General features: G+C 39.5%; 2 protein-coding genes across 4 annotated transcripts; one reads left to right on the forward strand and one right to left on the reverse strand.

The window, feature by feature from the left end:
• Positions 1-62: 62 nt before the first annotated feature.
• On the reverse strand, positions 63-12,803 carry arhgef38 (Rho guanine nucleotide exchange factor (GEF) 38). The gene is made up of 14 exons (XM_077523237.1): positions 12,499-12,803; positions 6,544-6,728; positions 6,032-6,149; positions 5,784-5,931; positions 5,271-5,288; positions 4,992-5,191; positions 4,781-4,911; positions 4,576-4,680; positions 4,393-4,497; positions 3,739-4,110; positions 3,508-3,645; positions 2,516-2,717; positions 1,502-1,809; positions 63-636 (listed from the first exon to the last, which is right to left on the reverse strand). Exons 1-14 carry the CDS (start codon positions 12,701-12,703, stop codon positions 454-456), a joined length of 2,418 nt encoding a protein of 805 aa, XP_077379363.1. The 5' UTR covers positions 12,704-12,803; the 3' UTR covers positions 63-453.
• ppa2 (inorganic pyrophosphatase 2) lies at positions 6,630-20,643 on the forward strand. 3 transcript variants are annotated; one of them, XM_077523241.1, is made up of 15 exons: positions 6,630-6,689; positions 12,679-12,803; positions 14,207-14,363; positions 14,574-15,435; positions 16,110-16,174; positions 16,264-16,308; positions 16,399-16,452; positions 17,047-17,166; positions 17,414-17,500; positions 17,617-17,743; positions 19,470-19,597; positions 19,667-19,752; positions 19,849-19,918; positions 20,031-20,070; positions 20,148-20,643. In XM_077523241.1, the coding sequence occupies exons 4-15, from the start codon at positions 15,243-15,245 to the stop codon at positions 20,168-20,170; spliced, it is 1,038 nt and encodes a 345-aa protein (XP_077379367.1). In that variant the 5' UTR covers positions 6,630-6,689; positions 12,679-12,803; positions 14,207-14,363; positions 14,574-15,242; the 3' UTR covers positions 20,171-20,643. The 3 variants fall into 3 exon arrangements, with proteins under 3 accessions (XP_077379367.1, XP_077379366.1, XP_077379368.1); XM_077523240.1 differs by lacking the exon at positions 6,630-6,689 and adding an exon at positions 12,278-12,578; XM_077523242.1 differs by lacking the exon at positions 6,630-6,689 and having other exon boundaries at positions 12,278-12,760.
• Positions 20,644-20,663: the final 20 nt, after the last annotated feature.

The raw sequence follows: 20,663 nt of genomic DNA on the forward strand, positions 1-20,663 counted from the left end.
CAAGGAGTCATGTGATATACAATGGTGTATGTAATTGTGGTAGTGGGGGGGTAAGGCAATTATCAATAGTCATTTTAATAGAGGCTGTTTAATAATGATGTAACAATATAAACAATAACACATAGGATAATTCTTTTCACATTAAACTTCTTTGATAAATTATTCCATGTACAATCTTTATTACATCCAAAAATGTCTTCATATAAAATTTGACTTCACAAATATGACTTCTAAACTCAACACTGTCATACAAACAGTAAAAGTGCTCAGCACAGCAGCTTGCATTATAATATTTTATCACGTTCTTCATTAGGTCACGTTGTCAATATGACAATATCCACAGTTTGGTTTCACAAATCACAAACACGTGACATTCTGATGAAATATTCAGTGAAACAATATAATTTGAAACACAGCAAGTTGGTCTAAACTCAGGACATTTACAGTATTTTGTTATGCATAGGACATCCTGCCAAGGTAGTTGGCCGGGACATATCCCCGCTGGCCATCAGCCTCCGCTAGCCACCATTCCTTATTACCGCCCAAGTCATTGAACTGCAAGATACGTACATGCTGGTACTCCTGCAGTGTGAGCTCCTGGTCACAACGGGCTTGAAATGCATATACAGCGTAGTACTGTGCAAAGAGACAAGAAGCATATTATCATAATGGTGCATAAGTAGACTAAAATTTTATTAGACAGCTATACAGACATAGCGTCCCATTAATTTGTCCTGCTAAAAAAAAAAAAAAAATTGTAAAGGACAACACCCCAGACATTAGGCATATATATATATATATATATATATATATATATATATATATATATATATATATATATATATATATATCTTTAGATGATGAATGCCAACAATTTTGACTCTTTTTGGCAGGAAACAGTCATTGTTAGCTTAGTGGTTAACATAGACATTGTATTCTTATTTGGCATCCCATTCATTCAGTTTCCACAGTTGCGATTGAATGTTAATGAGTTAATACTGTAGCACATTCATTTTCTTCTTAATCTGTTAAGGCTCACTGGGAAGTTGAAACCCCTAAGTTTTTTTTTTCCCCCAAGATATATTTCTTCCTAAACTACCACTTCCAGAAATATCTAATACATTAAACATTTGACTACTTTTTATCAATGTGCCTATTTTTTTCCTGACTTAATGCAGGGCAAAACAACTCCTGAAGGCCTTTCCTTGACTTTAACCAGTAGGTGGCACTGTTTGCTAGATTTCTACACCAGCACTGATGCTGATGTGAGCACTTACTTCCTCAGAGCAGCTGTGCTTTCTGTTAGACGTTTTCTTCCAACAGAGCTGATTGAAATGATCAGCTCATCACCAAGCTCTCCAAAAGCCTGCTAACGATCCTGATCATTCAATCAGGTGTATTTGAGGAGAGAAACATCTAAAACGGGCAAGACAGTGGCTCTTGAGGGCCCCTACCTGGGCTCGAGTTTTTAACTGTCTTGCAAATTGGGTTTAATACAAACCTGCTGGGCGTCTGTGTCAAACGAAGCATCCAGGTCGTCCGGTGTATCAAATTGGCCCTGAAGGCCTGAAAGGTTGGAGCTGCTGTCGGTTGTGTTGAGACTGAAGCTCCGCAGGCTGCTGCTCCCGCTGCCCGACACGAAAAGGCTGAGGTTGTCAAAGTCCTCGTCTGAAATGGCTGGTGCCTGCTGCTGCTGCTGCTGTTGTTGTTGTTGTTGTTGTTGCTGTTTGCCCACCTGGCCTCCCCTCTGCGAGTCTCTCAGAGGGTTGTACTGTTTCAAGAACGTGGAGTACACGTATCCCTGTGCACCTAATTGTGGTACATTGGAAAAATATGAATACATGCAAAGTTGAGAGAAACATGCAACAAAATTTCACGACATTTCTAGTTCTGTTCAGAACACGGCCATTTGACAGAGTTAGAGCACTTTGAATATTCTAAGAATTGTTCATTGTTCTGTTGTAGCTACAAGCTACGCTAGGAATCTTTCTAACTCTGGGTACAGAGAAATACGCCATGAATAAGATCCTGTGAGACAAGCAAATTCAACCCCAGCTTGTGTGGAATCTTGTAATCCCAAGGGGAAAGACAAATCTTTTGTAGTTATAGCATTCACAAAAAAAGGTGTCACAGAGAACGTAAAAGTCTAGTGAGCGGAATATATTTGGCCCTTGTTTTGGAATTGTCAGCAGGCAGTGAGGCTTTCTCTTCCTAAGTAACGCTGCTGACAACACACACTGGTTTGTTGTAGAGTGTTACGAGGGAACATGTCCCCAGAGGACGGTCTAAAGCTTTCAGCATCTGTCATAAGCGCACCTCACGCTCGCTCTTCATTGTGAGAAAGTTTTCGCTGCCAAATTGAGGTCAGTCTGCAGAGGAGCGTGTGCTCAATGGTCAACAGAGGTGGTGAATTCTTCCTGTTCAAGGATTAGGCTAGACCTGTTTTTTGGATCTCTTTATTTGTCTTGCCATCCTTATAACGTGACTTTATGTGCACGTGTGAGCACAAACTTGCCTCCCGTGTGAACCAGCCAGCGGCTGCTGCTGCCTAGCGGGTCTGTGTCCTCCAGCAAGGCCACCAGCTCCCCCTCCAGCAGGCTGAGGTCCTGCTTCTGGCAACCATTGCACTTCCTCTTCAGCTGGTACAGACGGCTCGAGGGATATTCGGCCAGCAGTTGGGCACGTTGTTCTTCTGTCTGATGCTCCACCTCCGGCGTCTGCAAGGCAACAAGTGTTGTTAGTTATGTATGTAGTATGTGAGATGGCACACTGTGTAGAGCTTCAGGTGGATGGAGTTCGTCGAGGGATACTTTCCAGTGAAAGCTTTTTAAGTGTAAATGGCTGAGACCTGATGGAGCATGGAATTGCCCCAGTTAATCACCACCTGGGGGTGTCCTTTGTGTTCATCTTTATCACTTGGAATTTTCCACCAAACTGTGAAACTCTTTGGGGGAAATGAGGGACTTTGAACTTGACATCCAGACAGACGATCTTGAAAGTGAACTGTTGTAACCTCTCAACCACCAGGAGTGCTTAGAACTGTTGCCTCATAGTAAGAAAGTTGTCGGTTTGAATCTAGGACAGTTCTTGACTTTCGATTGTGGCATTTTTTTGTTCTTCTACAGTCCAAAAAATAAGTATGGTAAGCTCATGCAGTACTTCATGTTAAAGAGAACATATACTTATCAGCAGTTCAAAACTTGAAATTGTCCAGTGTTGGCAAAAAATGTATGTTGGTAGAAGACACTAAATTAACACCATTATTTATAAAAACAGGCTGTATACATGAATACTCATTGTCTTCAGTATTCACGAAACATAAAATGTTGAGGTTAATTAAAAACGAATTGGTTTCGATGTTTATAAATTGTGTTAGGTTCACTGATGACTCAGAGGAGTCTCTACCCTCCACAACGTAAGCGGCATACAAATTGGTGGAAGCGTTGCAATCCAACCTCAATACAGGAATATCTACTTGCAAATTATTTCTGTGACCACTTATCTTACCGCTATTTTCTTGTCCCGTTGCTTCTCGAAGCTGACTTTCCGCTCCATTAGTTTCTGTGCATTCTCCTTGACAAACGCCAGATTGTTCAGCTCATCCATAATACTGTTCTGCACCTCAGTGATGTTAGACAATGGAGCCTGCGAATGATGCGGCAAATTAGCATTTTAATCTAATAAATATGCTTGATAAGATACTGTTTTTCTGTGTGTGTTGGTCGGTGTACTGCTCACTGGTAGCTGCTGTATGGAGGGAGCACCTAACAATATTTCCTCCATCAGCCCTCTGAGCAAGGCCACGACATACACCGCACAATTTTTGAGGATGGCATAGGCAGCCATGTTGAACCGCTGCAACTCCTCCACGAGCAACGCGTTGAGAGCCTCGTAGTCCCTCCGGGCAGGACCGGGCGGGTCTACGGATACCAGGCAAGGGGTGGAGGAAGAGGTAGATGACGAGGATGAGGAAGAAAAGGACGAGCGCTCAAGCCGACTGCAGTAATCCAGCAGTTTGTCATAACGTTTTTGGATGAGCTTCTGTGGCGCGGTGAACATGCCCTGAAGAGAAGCGAGTGGGGCGAGGACCAGACGCTCCATGTTGTCTTTCTGTGAGACATTGGTAGTTGAGTGTGAATGTCTTTATTTCATACAGCTGCCTCCTTTTGGAGTCACAGAAAGTAAACTTCAGCAGTGCTAAGCTACTCCCACAAGTAGCGAATAAGAGGTTAGCATATTAGCAAGCTATAGCAGACTTTATCTACTAAATCTATCTAACTAGCTAGCTAACTAGATCTCAATCTCTTATCTATCTATCTATCTATCTATCTATCTATCTATAAATGAGCTAGATAGATAGCTATCCATCCGTCTTGTGACTTTTTGACTCACATAGTGCTCATAGGGGTCATCACTTTTAGTGTGTGATGAGCCGTTGGAGTCCTTGACTATGTTCTCCATTTCGTGGACATTGTTAACAGCGACGGACACCATCTCCTGAATTAGACACAACCATAAACGCATGAGGAAACAAAGAGTGACAAGGTATACATTTTTTAAAGACTTTTCACCAACCTGAGTGTACTGCAGGTAGCTTTGGACATTCTTAACCATCTGCCTTACGGCTTTCTCCAGGCTCCTGAACAGCTTCTCCTCCCTGTCAAACACTTCATCCCTGACCTGTAGGCAAAAATAAAAACTCAAAATGTAAGACTCCAAGAAGAATCCAAAAGAGTAGGAAGTATTTTGAAGGTATGAGTGAATTGTTTGTTTTTCTTACCTGTGGTTCAACCCCTGTGAGGATCTTGAGATAACCTGCAAACCTGTCACCTTTCTTCCTAATGGAGTGGATGTTGAACTTGTGAAGCTTGCGCAGCGTTCCTTCATCCTCTGAATTCTTGTACTTCATCACTGAAAATCCAAATGGTAACAAAAGAGAATGGACAATGCATACGACTGATCACCATGTTTTATTCTGTCCAGTTGGCTACCTATGTCCTTGCGTCTCTTGAACTCATTGATGTTGACGTTTATGATCTTTGCGGCGGTGAAGGCCTCCTGCAACGGCCGTAAATCAGGGTGGTCTTCGGGCGTGGCCTGCCACAGCTCGCCCAGCAGCAGCGGGTACTTCATGATCCTCTGGACTGGCTTGATGAGGAGTGAGCCCATATCCAGTAGATGGGGCTTCCCTCTGTGATGCAAAACAATCATCGAAAATGGACCCCAAAAAAAGTCTGCAAGTACAGTCTTGCCATTTTCGGGATACTCACTCTTGGTCGTAGATTTTCCTGCAATTTAAGAACAGATAGGAGATGTCATTTGTATTGTTAATTTCATAATCTACTGGAACCTCAAAAGTTGAACGCCCCTAGGAACTTTCATCCGGCATCTGTCCAAAATGTTCCGGACTTCAGCATACCTCATCAATTAAACATAATTTTTCTTCGACTTTTTTTATTATTTTTTTTGCAACACTTTGTTCAAAATAAGTTTTGAAAAAAGGACATACAGTAAGTTACTTGAGTAGAAAGGCTGACCTCCCTTCAAAATAGTGTGATTTGCACCAAAGTGACTACAGTACTTTAATTATTATCCTTTGTATAATTTAACCAAACACTATCAGAGACATTTTATTAACACCCCTGGAAACTGTTTTACAATGTGAAGAAAAATGCAGGCCAAAATTGGAAGTCCTACAGCATCCTGTATTGTTCCACCTCAAAATTTCCACTGTATCAGGAAGTTGCAGCTTGAAATGAATATTGTGAGGAAGTAATACTTACTTCATTGCTAATACACACGTGGTGAAATGTTGCTTTATTCCTTCCTCTTTTTCATAGGATTCCAGCGCCATGTTGGCATCGTCGTGATGGTAACAGTAAATCTTATACACATCCTCTAAAGCTGCCTTCGCCTGGATGAATACGTCTCCTTCACATTCAAAACAAACACATTTTCCAAAATTGTGTAATTTACATGAAATGGTCAGCATTCAGGCATGGAGGAATAGGGGGCAGGTGGTGAAGATTACCTATAATGACGGCATCGGGATCTGGGTCAGATATGGCTTCCTGAAGTCTGTTTAGCAGTGCAGCTGATATCTCGCACACCGTCTCCATGTTGGTGAACAGACGATCCACATCGACAACCTAACGTAACACAGTGGACAACACATTAGGTACATCTGTCTTATGAGCTCTATCAAACATTCTAATATGTTATTGTGTATCGCAAACCTTAGCTTTTAAAGGATAATTTGACTTTGTATAGTCGGAATTTTCATTCAAAAATAATTTTTATCTGTTGAAAAGACAGATTATGTTATTTGTAATTCAGTTGTCCCAACTCAAATTCTTAGGCCAATTAACTTCACTTTTGCCATTCATGTGTATGGGGTTTGTTTGGGTACAGTATCTGAAATGCTAATTGTTGATAGAAAATTCCAGATATTTGATGTTCTGTTGATGAGGCAAAAACTGAATTACAGATATCTGCAACACATTTCCCAGATGTTGAATGTTGCTACAATCAGCAATAACACACCTGTATGGTTCTCAGAGGCTGCACCACCTCTCGGATGCACAACTCCAGGTCAGTGAGGTAGTCTTTTTCAGTCTGCATCAGCTCTTGGATGACTTTTGATCTGCGGTTCATCTTTCGCGAACGGACCTCTTCTGGCTCCAGCGCGGGTGAGGCAGGGGTGGACAAATCGTGCGGTGTCATTTTTTCTGCAGAAAAATGCTTACGTTAGTGATGGCAGCTTGGTAGAATTAGCTCGTTGGCCGCACAATGGAGAGGTCCCAAAAGTTTGCATGTTCTCCACCTATTTGCGAGGTTTTTTTCTGGGTGCTATGGCTTCCTCCTACATTCCGAAAACAGGGATGTTGAGTTAAGTCTCTAAATTGACTTGGTGTGAATGCGCCATTGTGATGACAAAATGCAAAACCTATGTGCAGTATTTTCTTATTGGCGGATTTGACCAACAAACGGTAGCAGTACATTCTCACTTTTTTTTTTTTTTTTTTTTACATTAACCGTTATGCGTTTGTGTTCAAGTGATAGCCATAGCACGTGAAAGCACTACAGTGCCAAAGTAAATGGAACATAAAATTGCAGCCTTATTACAGATTAGCATTAGCTAACAGTTTTATTAGCATAAGCTACTGAAAATGGGTTCACTATGGAAAGTTAGCCAAAGTTATTATTGTGGTGGAAGATTTGGCCAGACATGCCATATGCATGCATCTGCTTCACTCTTGGTGATGAAGTGCTACCTCCACAAGTGACAATAGAATGAATTATTCTGCTGTCTTGAGTAGCGCTGTTTTTTTTTTTTTTGTTTTTTTTTTTTGTTTTTGTTTTTTTATATAAACTCTTGCCTTGGCACAACCAGCTAGTTCAGGTCTTAGTCGTCACGGTAATAAAAGTCACACTCTGTTGCGGTAGAATGGGTGGGGTGAGCATGGTCATGAACTTCACCTTTCAAACTGACTAAGACGAGGGTGTAAATTGAACTGTCATTCAGGATCATTAGGGTATTTTGACGAAAGCATATAACTGACAATTTAGACAGACACTTGGGAACTAGTATCAATTGCAAAAAAAAGAAGAAAAAAAAGACATCATCCTTTAGCAAAAAAAAAAAAAAAAAAAAAAGCCACAAACTGAAAAAATAATTCCACCAACAGAATTGTAGAGTCAAATTTGTGTTTTGTCCCATTAACCTTTGTGGCCTTCTTATTAGGGATGTAACGATAACGGCAATATCGTGATATCACAGTACCCCTGGGCATTATCTTATTTTGAAATGACTTGGTCAGAACCATCAAAAAGCCCCAAACCAGTCACAATAACGCCTCAGGGTTAAAACTGCCGCAATATATCGTCGTCGTCATGATATTAAAAGTAGCACATCTGTTTAAAAAGTCGTATTGATTTCCATTTGTGCAGTTCTAGCACCCTGTGGTGGCTATTTATTTAGTGCAGTTTATTTTTCACAGGGCATGTTTTGGCCCTTCTATTTTTAAAATCCATGTTAATGGTCAGATGAAGGGGAACGTATTATGCTTGTGAACCGAGTCGATAAGTGTCAATGTAGGCTTGCTTCAATATATATGATTATAGATAGATATTTTTTATATATAATATTTTTATAATTTTCATGGCTGTAATGTACAAAAGTACAATGCTTTCGTATGAGCGCATTTTTTTAACAATACTGTGACCTTTTTATGTATTGCCAACCTCCCCACAATATCGTGATAATTATCGCATCATGACCTTCATATCGCGATAATGTATCGTGATGTTTGGATATCGTTACATCCCTACTTCTTATGGTGTGTCAGCGTCATGTGAAACTTTTTGCATTTGTGCGTTAGTAATGCTAACAGGTAGCCACTTAGCATTGTGATATAGAGATCAGAACATAGCTAAGGACCTCCATCGACCGTATTGGATGCTTGCAGAGGTAATCGTGACCTTGTTTAGCAATGACTTCAGAACTATACATGGCCACAATTGACTGTGTCACACTGTTCGTTTTTATACTTTCAACATTTCCAAGTGTTTAAAGGGTTTTAGCCCATGCAGGAAGCCGCTAACGTGCTGATCCATCAGGAAAGGGCATTTCTTGAAGGAAAAAACTTTCTGAGCTGTCTGCAATATTTCATGGTGAGCTAATTATTGTGACTGCAGCGCCACGAGGCCTCATTTAGCATGCCAGTCAGGCTCAGTGCGCTATTTTTTTTTACGGCTCACACCGGCTAATCAGTCTGCGACGGCTGTGCGCTTGACTTCAGGCAAGAGAGAAGCCGCCTCGCCGCCTAATCGATGCCACACACGGCTTCCTGCTCGGGGTGGGATTGAGGGCAAGGGGAAGGCTGCAGGGGGCTCGTGTCAGGTTACGGAACGAATCGCACCGCTGATGTAATGCGCCGGCGTGCTCAGGCATTCCATCTGCTCGGCGGCCATTAATAAGCCCGCACCTTTGCAAGGACACACGCGCGCTGACCGAATCTCACACACAAGTTAGCAAGCGCACACAAAACCATTTGACCACAGACCAACAGGGCACAGCATGTGTGCCCTAGTGCATAAAACATAAACCTCACGCATTGAGGTAATTTGCCAAAGTGTAACTTATAGGTAAATAAAATAATAATAATAACAACAATAATAAATATTATATAAGTATTGTATATTAAATACAACATGATGTTTCTAAATGTTACATATCAAAAATTGGAATGAAATATATCATATGTACTATAATTAATCAATATATGAAATGTGCTGTATTATACAAAATATATTAATTTGAATATTAAATAGGATCATTGCTTTGTAGAGACAAATGGCTATAAATATTCAATATTATAGACAAAAAAACGGTGTAATCAACATATTAAATTACAAATAACTACCCAATTTAAATATACATGTAAAATTGGTCTTATTAAATAGAAGCAAAAAATATAATGAATACATCTTGTTATAAAATAGAAAATACACTTATATAATTGTTTAATCTATTAAATAGAATTGAATAATTATTAATAGAATTAGTAAAAAAAAAAAAAGTCAAATATAAAAAATGACAATGAAGTGAAATAAAATGTCATAGCATAAATGTTTTAATGATTAACTGCTGCTGCTTGCCGTTGTCACATTACAAATCAAAGTCAGATGACAAACCAGATGACCCAAGAAAAAAAAAAAATACATAAATTGTTGGTTGACCATGAAAACTATAAAATGATTGGTGTACAATCTAGTATGTTATGGTGATAATAAATAATAGTGTTTAATCATGTGATCGGCATTTGCTTGTCCATCATGTTGGAGGTTCAGATAGGCTTGAAACTGATGGAAAGACTAGACGTCGTACACATGCACATTTGCGTTCATCAACTTATGAGCACAATTATCTGCTAACTACAGTGGTGAGTTGTGCTCAAAAGTGTACATACTCTGCCTTAGGGTATATTTTGTTATACTGTAGTTCATCTAAAAAGTACAACCCTGCCCAATTGCAAAATAATTTTGCGTATACATAATCTAAAAAAAAGCATTTGCACTTTAAACAAAGCACTTTCATTGTACGCTCAATGACTAAATAACTAGTCTATGTAGCTCAATAAGGACCACAGCTCTTAGGCTAATGTAGGCTGAACAAACAGCCCTTTGTCTATGACATGTACGCACACCCTGAAAGAGTCTCATCTCATATCAAATTGTTTGAAATCATATGAAATGGCATCAATTTATGCCCGAGATACTTTACACTGTTGCAAACCATTTAATATGGTCTCTTAAAACTGTTGCAGATCACATCCGGACTTCTTTGTCCATTTTTTATTGTGGCTCTCAGAGCAGGAGTTCCCATGAAAGTGGATCCAGGGCTTTTCACTGCCTGGGCCAATTGAAAAGGAACGAAGAGGCAGGAATAGAAGGTTTGGTGTATCCTGTATCACCATGGAGAAAAATGACACGACAGACTTGCTCTTGTGAAAATGAATCTGAAGTTCAATGGAAATATCTCAGTTTTGGTGCTAAAACTGTCAAGTCTCAAAGGCACCTTATGGTGATATTACCGGTAGTTGAATGTGCATTGAAAAGTTTAGTGAAGGTCACAATAAGTTAACCTGGAAAGGTTATAGTGCATTTTAGGTTAATCTTAAAATGTATTTAAACAGCCGCTGGCCTCAACTATTTTCCATGCAGATTGGGAGGAAAAATGCCGCTGAACACACCTCACTCCACAAGATAATTGCTCTATATTTGTTTGATATCTGACAATCAGGCTGTCAGGCTTTAGTAGGAATGTGTTAGTAGTATTATTGTACTGAGCGCATAGCTAGACACACTGAGGTCACGTTGCACGGGTTGACCAACCTGTCCGGCAGGCAGGTGACACCTTTTTTAGAGTTGCGAGCAGGCGTGCTCACGTGTTTCCTCTTTCTGGTGAAGTCATCGCTCTGTCAATATTTGCAATGGTAATGTCCCTGTAAATATGTAATACACTTTGTCGGCATGTGTGTGCGGGCCACAGCCAAAAACAGGGGCGGGTGGCAAGTTTACTGAAAACAACAAGAGTTGCCATCGTGCAGGTTTGTTGGGGGCAAACTGAAATTGCCAAAAGGAACTTGGAGAGGAGTCAAGTGAACTGTAAACTGACGCTGATCATTCAAGTGCGTGTGTGTGTAAACTGAGTATGTGTGAAAGCTGTCTTATCAGTCGACTAGCAAATGGGAAGTAAGCTAGTTTGAGAAAAGGGTCAACACACAGGACAAGTAGTGCAGGAAAGCCAACATAGTTTTGACTTATAGGGGTGATGATGTCACTCATTTGGCCTGAAGTGCGACATTCCCAACCATTGACTCCTGTAGACAGGTTGTCTGGGAACATGTGTATGTGGGAAAAACACTGCGTCAGCATATTAAGCTTGTTCTTTAGATCATCTAAAATCATCAGTTCAGAGACTCGAGTCACATGACTTGACTCGGGTCAGATTTAAGACAGCAAGGTGTTAGGTCTTGGGACTAGGCTGATTTTTTTTTTTTTTTAACTCAGCTTTGACTTGGACTTAAATGATTTGACATCTATTTACATTTGAAAATTTCAAGTTAGTGTACTCTTTGGTTTTGAAAGAGTGTGCGGGTATGTGTGTGTATAATGTGCAACCTGGCAACCCAAGCAGTATACTCTGATGCAGATTGCAGGGGCCGCCCCATTTTCTTTGGGAATTATTTAATTATGCTTTAGATAAAAACAGGAAAAAGAGAATGCTACCATGCAAAGATTTTTAACTCCAAGTCACTATGACATCGAACTCACTCTAAAACCCACTAAGACATGTAAGCTATGCTAACTGTTGTGTTAAGTTTAATAACTGGTCAAACAACTTAACGTTGATCATGCGATTAATTGAGAAGAAAATAAATGACTAAACATTACAGAAGAAATGTTTGGGACAATTTAGAAACTGAATATGTGGTTGTGCAGCTAATCAATGCAAGTATAGATACTGGCTAATGTGCGAATAAATTGTGTGACTGGGCAACATTGTATGACTTATGACTGACTTAATCCAAATAATGACTTGAGTAACTTAGTGGGCACATGTGTGATTTTGTCCACAGTAACTCAGCACTTGTTTGAAACTTGAATGTTAAGACTTGACATATTTATGACTTGCACATATGTGACATACTCCCACCTTTGAAAATCATTTGTGAACAGACTGGATGTCACTGCGCAGGGCTTGTTTACCAGCTGGTGTGCGCCACACTTATCGACACTGTTTGCATACGTGGATCCGTCCCCGGGAGAGTATCTCCTACTCATAGGAACATAACAGGTGCACAGTATCCATGGCTATGTTTGAGTCATCTTGGGTCAAACGAGTTGTCATCTAAAAGTTTTCCAAGCTGACGTGTTTGCATGTCCGGATGGATTGTTGCCATAGTTGTGGGATGTCCTTAATAGGCACCTTACCTTTAAGTTTAGCGCTGTACTCCGTCTTGTCAGACTGACTGCGCCTCACCAGCGTCCCCAGGTTGATGTCACCTTTGCAGGTGTCGCCATCCACGATGCTGTCAGTCTTCCTCCGCTCCAGGTAGCGCAGGAACACGGGCCGGTTCCTGCGCTTGATCACCTTCTCCTTGTTCTTCTCAGCCCCGCCGGCCTCCTTGGGATCCATGGTGAGCTTCCACAGCAGCTCGTCCGTTAAGGAAGGCAGCCCCGGCAGCGGGAACAGGTGCACTCTTTCCCCCGTGTGCTGGTTACCTACTCTGCAACAGGTAACACGGCTCCACCCCAACCCTGGCCACCTGACATGAGAGCTGAGTGAACACGCCTCTCGTCCGCATGTGACTTCCCTTTAAAAAACTTTTTCAAGCTAGAAACATGAGAGAGAACGTCAGTGCTCCCTTGTGACCACCCCGCCTGAAAATTACAGTAAATATTTAAAAACCTAATTAAAATTGTAAAAAATAATTCCATTAATTTAAATGACATGACGTAGTTATTCATTGAAAATAGTCCACATGCTCATTATTTCATTGTATTATTTTGTTATTTATTATAAACAAAATGTATATTAGCTACAAACCATTTAAACATTTAATGTTTCATATTGTGTATACTCGTATTCACAATTATTGAGTTAAAAAAAAACTATAATGAAATATTTTAATAAAGTGGTCGTATTAATATAATTAAAATACCATGAAAAATCATGAGATTATTGATACAAATGTCTTTATTTGTTAAGATAAATTATTACTCATATTGCTGCCTATTAAATGTAGCATATATATTAATATGAGCAATAATACTGTACTTAAAATATACAGAATAATTCTATACAGTTTGTATTAGTCAGTAAATATAAAATGAGTAATATAATTTACTATTGTTGTTAACTTGAAATGTCCATAGAATTGGGGGGGGAAAAAAGTTTTGTGTGTTCACTATTTATTATTTTTAATTATAATGCTTAGCTTCTTAGCTATACATATTTATTACATATTTAATATAATAGAAAAGTTGCAATCAGCTGAATGTTGAATAAAGATCTTTCTCATGCAAATGCATGAATTATTTAGCAAAAGCGATCACTAAAGAATAAAGAATAAATAACCAGCAGGTTCTTTGGCAGCACAATGAACGGATGCATTTACTCCCTATTGAAAGCGTCTGTAATGTGAGCGCACCAATTTCACTCCCGTGACACTAAATGCACTCACCGGGTCAGTGCGTGCTATCATAAATACATAACAAATAGTGGCCATGTCACATGAGTGCACCATGAAACTCTTGGTGCTACTGTGAGTAGAATGTCATTCCAAATCCTATTCAGATTCATGCAAACACGCAGTGTTAGCAAGTTCATATGTTTGGTCCCTGAGGGGTGTAATGTTAGATCATGTCTCGAAGTACAGATTTCCTAGAAGACCCAAGTACAATGTTTTCAAAGAATACCTTAGTACTAACATTCAGTCACAGGCCACTTTCATACATGCAGGGTTGCCATGAATTTGACATCAGATTGAACAAAAGGCGACCAATTGACGCATGTTGTCACAAGCATAGAATTAATGTCAACACGTTTGTGGTGCGATGACAGCTCTCTGGCAACTGCATCAAAAACAAGCATCCAGTTTTGTGCCTTTGAATAATAACCCGCTCGCTCAATCCGCAGATGACATCATTTGTTTGACTGTGCATTGCCGTCATACGAAGATAAAAGATCAAGGAGGCCAAGAACCGATTGTTTGTTCATGGCTCAGTGCATGTGGACTTTGAGCGCTTCATGCAGTGTCAACATTAAAGTCATAAGACTGTCAAGAGGGCTACAGGTAAATGTGTTTTGCACAGTTGGGAAACTCACTATTTGGCATGGTATAACTCTGTGGTTATGTTGTAACTAGAAGAATGTTTGTTTGTAAATCTGAAAAATAATTACAAAAAGCACTAGACCATTTTTAATCGTAACGTCTCATACCAAACAACATAAAATGAACCCAGGACTTCTTTTGAGTTCTTATACCTTGTTGTTCTCCACCTAGGCATACAAAATCTGCACCCAGAAGGAAGCATCTTAAATTCAGATGTCAGGGGATGTGGGTGGAATGCTCAAATGACAACTTGTCATGGATTACAGTGCCGATATATTGCTGTACCCTCTCGACAGCTTTATTGTTAATCACCAAGGGAAGGGAAACAACGCTGGACTTATTTAAATCAATCATTATTCCCTCGGTTTTGCACTACTGAATGAAGTTGTTTCTACCTGAAATTTATGCTCATGTTTTTATTTATTTTAATTGTGTTTTTTGTTTTTATTTCAATCTAAATTGAAATTACATTGCTATTAATTTTATTTTTCATGCAGGTAATCTCGCTTGCTGAGTGTTTTTTCTTTCTTTCTTTCTTTCTGCCGTAAGGAGAAGGGAAGTACTAGATTACCTTCCGGTTTTTATTATCAAACTAAAGCCGTGGCTCAAAAGCGTCTTCTTAAGCGGTGGTGTGACTCGGCTATTCAGTTCTTTCGTATTCAGCAAAAGTCTGAAATACTTTCATCAACACGAACTACATCGAAATGCAATATTAGAACCCGTAACCTGTCGCGTCATCATAACACGGACACTTCTCATTTTCTCGGGTTTGTACCGGAAGTGTTGATATCCTTGTCGCGGGAAGACAGGAATCAGGAAGTAGTGGCGAAAGCGTCAGCCATGAGACTGCCGCTTGTACTCCAGTCCTCAGGCAACGTCTTCCGGGCACTTTTGGGGCCGTTTCCCGTCTGTGGACGCAAACTCCTTTCTCGTGCAGTCTCCCTGCCGCATTTGTACACGTTGAGAAAAACGATGCACTATCAAACCGAGGAGAGAGGCAGCCCAAACACCACAGATTACCGGATTTATTTTAGTAAGTAGGGAACCGCCATTGTACCAGAAACGTAAACAAACAAACTTAATGTTTGACGTTGTCTGTAACTTCAGTCTGAAAGCACCACCAAGGTTTACGGAGGAGTTTTGAGCCTCTGGGATACTTGAGTTTGCGGAACAGTCACTCAGAATAGACATGCTCAAGTGTATATGACGAATAAAAAGTCTAATACTGTACTTGGTTGTAAATAATGTAAAATAACGATGTTCCTAGTGTTCATGTCACTAGTGAAATTTGTGTTTTATGTCAAAACGCAGTGAGACTTAGCAATGAACATACTGTGTAAATATTGAGTCCCAATGGATTACGTGCATCATAAATCACCAGCGTCCTAATGGGGAAAAGCACCATAGAAGCCAGAATGGATAAATAAATTGACATGTTACACAAATAAATGCTGTCATAGCAGATGTCTGCATGGGTATAGTTAACGATTCCATAGTCACGTCGAAGTCAGTGGAGTACATCACTAAATAACATTTAATGGCATCTTTACGCTACAGCCCTCCTCAGTTTAGACAACTGTATACCGGTAGCCTATATATATTTTTTTAATGTTCTGTCAACACACCATATGGGTTTGCTTCCAGGAACATGTTTAAAAGACAACATTTTGTTGTTGTTTTTGATTATGCCATTACTTTCTTCTTCAGAAAATTCAGACGGCAACTACATTTCTCCTTTCCATGATATTCCTCTTATAGCTGAGGCAGAACAGGTAACCCTTATAATTCTTTCGGATGAAATCCATGGCCTCTTTCTACATGCAGAATGTCTATATCATGTGTAATGTTTTTCTTGCACCAGCACAATGATTTGCCACCCAAGAAGGCCAAAAGGATTGAGAGTGAGGTACGTTCACTTTAGTTCTTATCGCACTGTTACCTTATGAAATTCAGCTGAGCATACCGCTTGTACTGTAAATATGGTCTGTATGTTCAGATGCTCTTTAACATGGTCGTGGAGGTGCCCCGCTGGTCAAACGCTAAGATGGAGGTAAGTGGACGTCACCCTGGCAGGGTTTTCTGACAATACCACATTTTTTTGCCAAGTTAAGAATTTCCATAATTTAAAAATAGGCATCCTAAAATATGTTTACCACTGCTTGAATACATTTTTCTATATAATGAATTAGATGTACATAGTCTTTTGTAGTTAAACAAACTTTCCATGCCATTTGCTGAGAGTACAAAATGTCTTGTTTGCATGTTTTATTAAATTTTGAAATGTGCATATACATATTAGCATTTCTTTAATGTTGATCGGAAATATAGTGATGCACCTATCTATCTATGAAACTTAACCTCACGCCAGTACGCAGGGAAGAGAAATACCAGACCAAAAGAAATGTAGGTTTGTATTACCGCTATTACCAACTACTGGTGACTAACCCAAACATTTTGAAGGAATGCACTGCAGTCATGTGGAAAATAATAGTAATGAAAGTATATATATTTTTGTGCTGACAAAGACAAGACAATTTGCTTACATTGTAGACATACCTAAACACTTGCACGGATCATGGGGAATGCGTGTGTATTCACTCACTCACACCAATACACACTCCTTCACCATTTCAACAATTTCCAGATCGCGACAAAGGAACCACTGAACCCCATCAAGCAAGACGTAAAGAAAGGCAAGCTTCGATATGTTGCCAACATTTTTCCACATAAAGGTTATATTTGGAACTACGGTGCCATCCCTCAGGTAAGGGAGTCATTTGTCAGGAACCTTGATTGTCACTAGCAAGTGCTACTAATATTAATAAAGCTTCAATGTGTAATTTACTAACATAGTATTCTGTAGAATTTTCGGCATCTGTATTACATTATACTGTAATTATTTTTGCTCATAATTTATTCCCAATCTTTTGAGCTAATGCATGCTTTTCAGTTAGTTTGTGGACAATAATTATTTAATTACAATAATTAATTTACTTCGTTCATTGGGAAAGACGTGGGAGGACCCAAACCACATGGACTCAGAAACCAAATGCTGTGGCGATAATGATCCAATTGACATTTGTGATATCGGCATGCAGGTATGAACACAATATATGTCGACTTTTTTTTTTTTTTTTTTTTAAATAGGAAGTTTTGTTCCACTTAATATTCCTTTAGTGGCGAATTTCTGTGCTGATTCACCATTTGTTGGTAGGTATGCTCACCTGGTCAGGTGATTCAAGTGAAGGTGCTTGGAATCTTGGCAATGATTGATGAGGGAGAAATGGACTGGAAGGTCATTGCTATCAATGCCTCGGATCCTGATGCCAAAAGCCTAAATGGTGGGTATTTTCTTCAGATCGGCTGACTTAAGTGAAAATGAACGGATTCATGCCCCACCCATCACAAGCGAACAGGCCGACAGTAATTTCAGCCTTGAGTCTTTCACTAGAGCACTCAGTGGGCATCAAATGGAGGAATTGATGATCAACTCATCGAGGCGAGCCATCGACTTCTTCACGTTATCCAGTTTGCGTAGTGTCTCAGAAGTCGCAGTCAACCTACGATTGAGTTCACTTGTTGCCTGAGTGTGGACCGCCCACTACAAACCATCAAAAATGGCCGACAGCTTGCTCATTTACAATATAGTTGCCCACATTTTCTGAACTTTGATAAATAAGGAAACTGAGAGCCAAGCAGAAAAGATCTCGGGCCACATGTTGGTGGCCTCTTTTTCTGCTGTCAACCTGTGCAGTGATATGCTCACATGACCCACCTTTCCATCAAGCAGTAGAAGTGAGTCTTGAGTGTTGAACTTACCTAGCTGGACTTTGTTTTGATGCCTCTGGAAAAGGTGTCTGAATTTCTACAAGTCAATCAGGGCAATCCAGAGCAAAATTTTCCGCCCAGTGTCAAAACGCTTGGTCTCAGTCGCAGGTCATAGGTCACCTAAGAAGATGAAGACCCAAAACACACAGCAAAAAATACCCATCTATGACTAACAACAATGCATTTGATTATTCCGAAATCTCTGAAAGGAGCTGGAACAGGAAATCTGGGGAAGGTTCTCTTCAAACCTGAGACAACTGGAATCTTTTTCATTTATTTCTTCTTTTGTCAGGATCACATTAATTAAGTGAGAGATTTTCTTTTTACTGATGACTTATGTGCAAGTGACACAAATGTAATCTTTGTTAGTGAAAAATAGGGCTTTTGGTTGTTTTCTTGTTTGACCAAGAAAAAGTAGTGGCCAGCTGTCCATTATGTCAGTGTATCAACACAGCATGTGATAGTTTGTCTGTTAAATTCCATGCAACAAATAAGTGGAACTGAACTTGTCTCAACTCCACTCTATACAAATGGACCGAAGTGTACCAATGTTACCAGTACTCCAACACAGGTGTATGGAAGGTCAAGGGAACTGAAAATTGTGATTGTTCAGGTCAGATTTTTTTCAGGTTGTTTACAGTAGAAACACAAAAAAATAGAAACATGCCAAATTGACTGTATTGTAGCATGTTGCAACCATATTTTCTTCACTTTACTTTAGATGACGTTAGTTATACCTGTCTAGTCTAAAGGCAAACCTTGCAGGTTAATGGCGATGACAGTATCACCAAACTGACTTTGCAACGTTTTCATTTTAAACACAGTGGTTGCGTACAGTCAACAGTTCACAGTGAGTCTCCTTTCGTAGTTGCTCTGCGATGTTCTTTATGGATGGGGCAGAAACTTACCCTGATGTGAGAATTCTCATTTATTCACAGAACAAATCACACATCACTAAATTTCATGCAGGAATCAAGTTCACTGACATGCCAATAAACCGCTAGAATTGCCTGTCCTTTGGTATGTTTTGTCCTATAGTTTCAATGGTATGTTAAGAATTGTATTGACTCTTTTAGCTTTAACAAATAAAGGAGGCACATGCTACAGTACTATTTATTATGATAAGCGGTTCAAAGAATGAATGAATGTTCTGCATATTCTGTAGAGAATTTTCTTGCCAAAAAAAACCACAAATTCCCTTCTGCAGCAATTTTTTTTTCTTTTTTCTTTTCTTCATAGACATAGATGATGTCCGCAAGAGCCGACCCGGTCATTTAGAGGCAACTGTGGACTGGTTCAGAAAATATAAAGTTCCGGATGGAAAACCAGAGAACCAGTTTGGATTCAACGCTCAGTTTCAAGATAAGGTATGATCACGGATTTAATACGAACACCTATAAGAGCCTGGTGAATAGGCTTTGTGTATTTGGATTAAGGACTTTGCTGTGGAGATTATCAAGTCAACACATGAGCACTGGAGGGCACTAGTGCAGAAGCAGACCGACGGTGGCGGGATTGAATGGTAAGATATCAAAGGGTTGATCTGTCAGAGCCTTGTTTTATTTGTATTTTATTTTAATTTTTTTTAATGAAATTCATGTTTTGTTTTGTTTTTCAGTAAAAATGTATCATGCTCTGACAGTCCTTTCAAATGCAACGCCAAAGATGCTAGAGATGTGATTCAGTTGGTGAGGCTTTTATATATGCTTTCCATAGCAATGATCACTGCCAGAAGAGTGGCATAGCCAATGTACATCAGTAATAATTGGTCATTGTTAAATGCAACGTTTATTTACGCAGGCCCCTGCACTTGGTTGCGCACACAGCATTTCGTCAGACGGTAAGTAGATCATGACATATTTGAGTTATTTCTCATCCACTCACATGTTATGCTTTTCTGTATTTCTACCTGTACAGTGGACAAGTGGGACTTTGTCTGAGTGATTGTGAAACTCGAAAAACATCATAAATGCAAGCAACAATCATCACTGGTGTCATGGTGCTTTACTGTTTATTAGCTGTATCAGGAACGTCTGTGTCTTTTGTCAGTGCCATGTTTACTGGCATTTTTTTTTTTTTAAATAAACTAGCAAAATGTTATTTGTCATCACTATGAAGTTATGTTCATTGTCCAATCAGAGATGAAATATCATGTTTTTACTGTCATATATTGTTCTATTATTGTAATAATCCATTAGTCATCACAGAGATAATGATCATTTTCCTTGAAAGCGCTATATAAATAAAGGTGACTTGACTTGACTTGAGGTAGTTACTTGTATATTACTGCAAATTCTTGTTTTTTATTTGTATTTTTTTTATGTGTAATGTGTTTCTTCCACATCAAAGGCTTACAAAATCTGCACCAAATGATCAGCTGTCTGAATAAATCCATTACTTGATGCAAATGTAACATGTTTGCCTTTTAGACCA

The sequence above is a fragment of the Festucalex cinctus genome, chromosome 6, assembly GCF_051991245.1.
Source record: "Festucalex cinctus isolate MCC-2025b chromosome 6, RoL_Fcin_1.0, whole genome shotgun sequence".
NCBI classification, from domain to species: Eukaryota; Metazoa; Chordata; class Actinopteri; order Syngnathiformes; family Syngnathidae; genus Festucalex; species Festucalex cinctus.

Excerpts from the sequence above, each read along its gene's own strand:
- arhgef38 (XM_077523237.1), bottom strand. The coding sequence starts at position 12,703 with ATGGATCCCAAGGAGGCCGGCGGGGCTGAGAAGAACAAGGAGAAGGTG. Across the intron at positions 6,729-12,498 it reads GTACAGCGCTAAACTTAAAG|AAAAAATGACACCGCACGAT; the intron begins GTAAGGTGCCTA and ends ATTTTTCTGCAG. Across the intron at positions 4,681-4,780 it reads TCACAGGGGTTGAACCACAG|GTCAGGGATGAAGTGTTTGA; the intron begins GTAAGAAAAACA and ends TTTTGCCTACAG.
- ppa2 (XM_077523241.1), top strand. The coding sequence starts at position 15,243 with ATGAGACTGCCGCTTGTACTCCAGTCCTCAGGCAACGTCTTCCGGGCA. Across the intron at positions 19,753-19,848 it reads GACGGTGGCGGGATTGAATG|TAAAAATGTATCATGCTCTG; the intron begins GTAAGATATCAA and ends TTTGTTTTTCAG. Across the intron at positions 19,919-20,030 it reads CTAGAGATGTGATTCAGTTG|GCCCCTGCACTTGGTTGCGC; the intron begins GTGAGGCTTTTA and ends TTATTTACGCAG.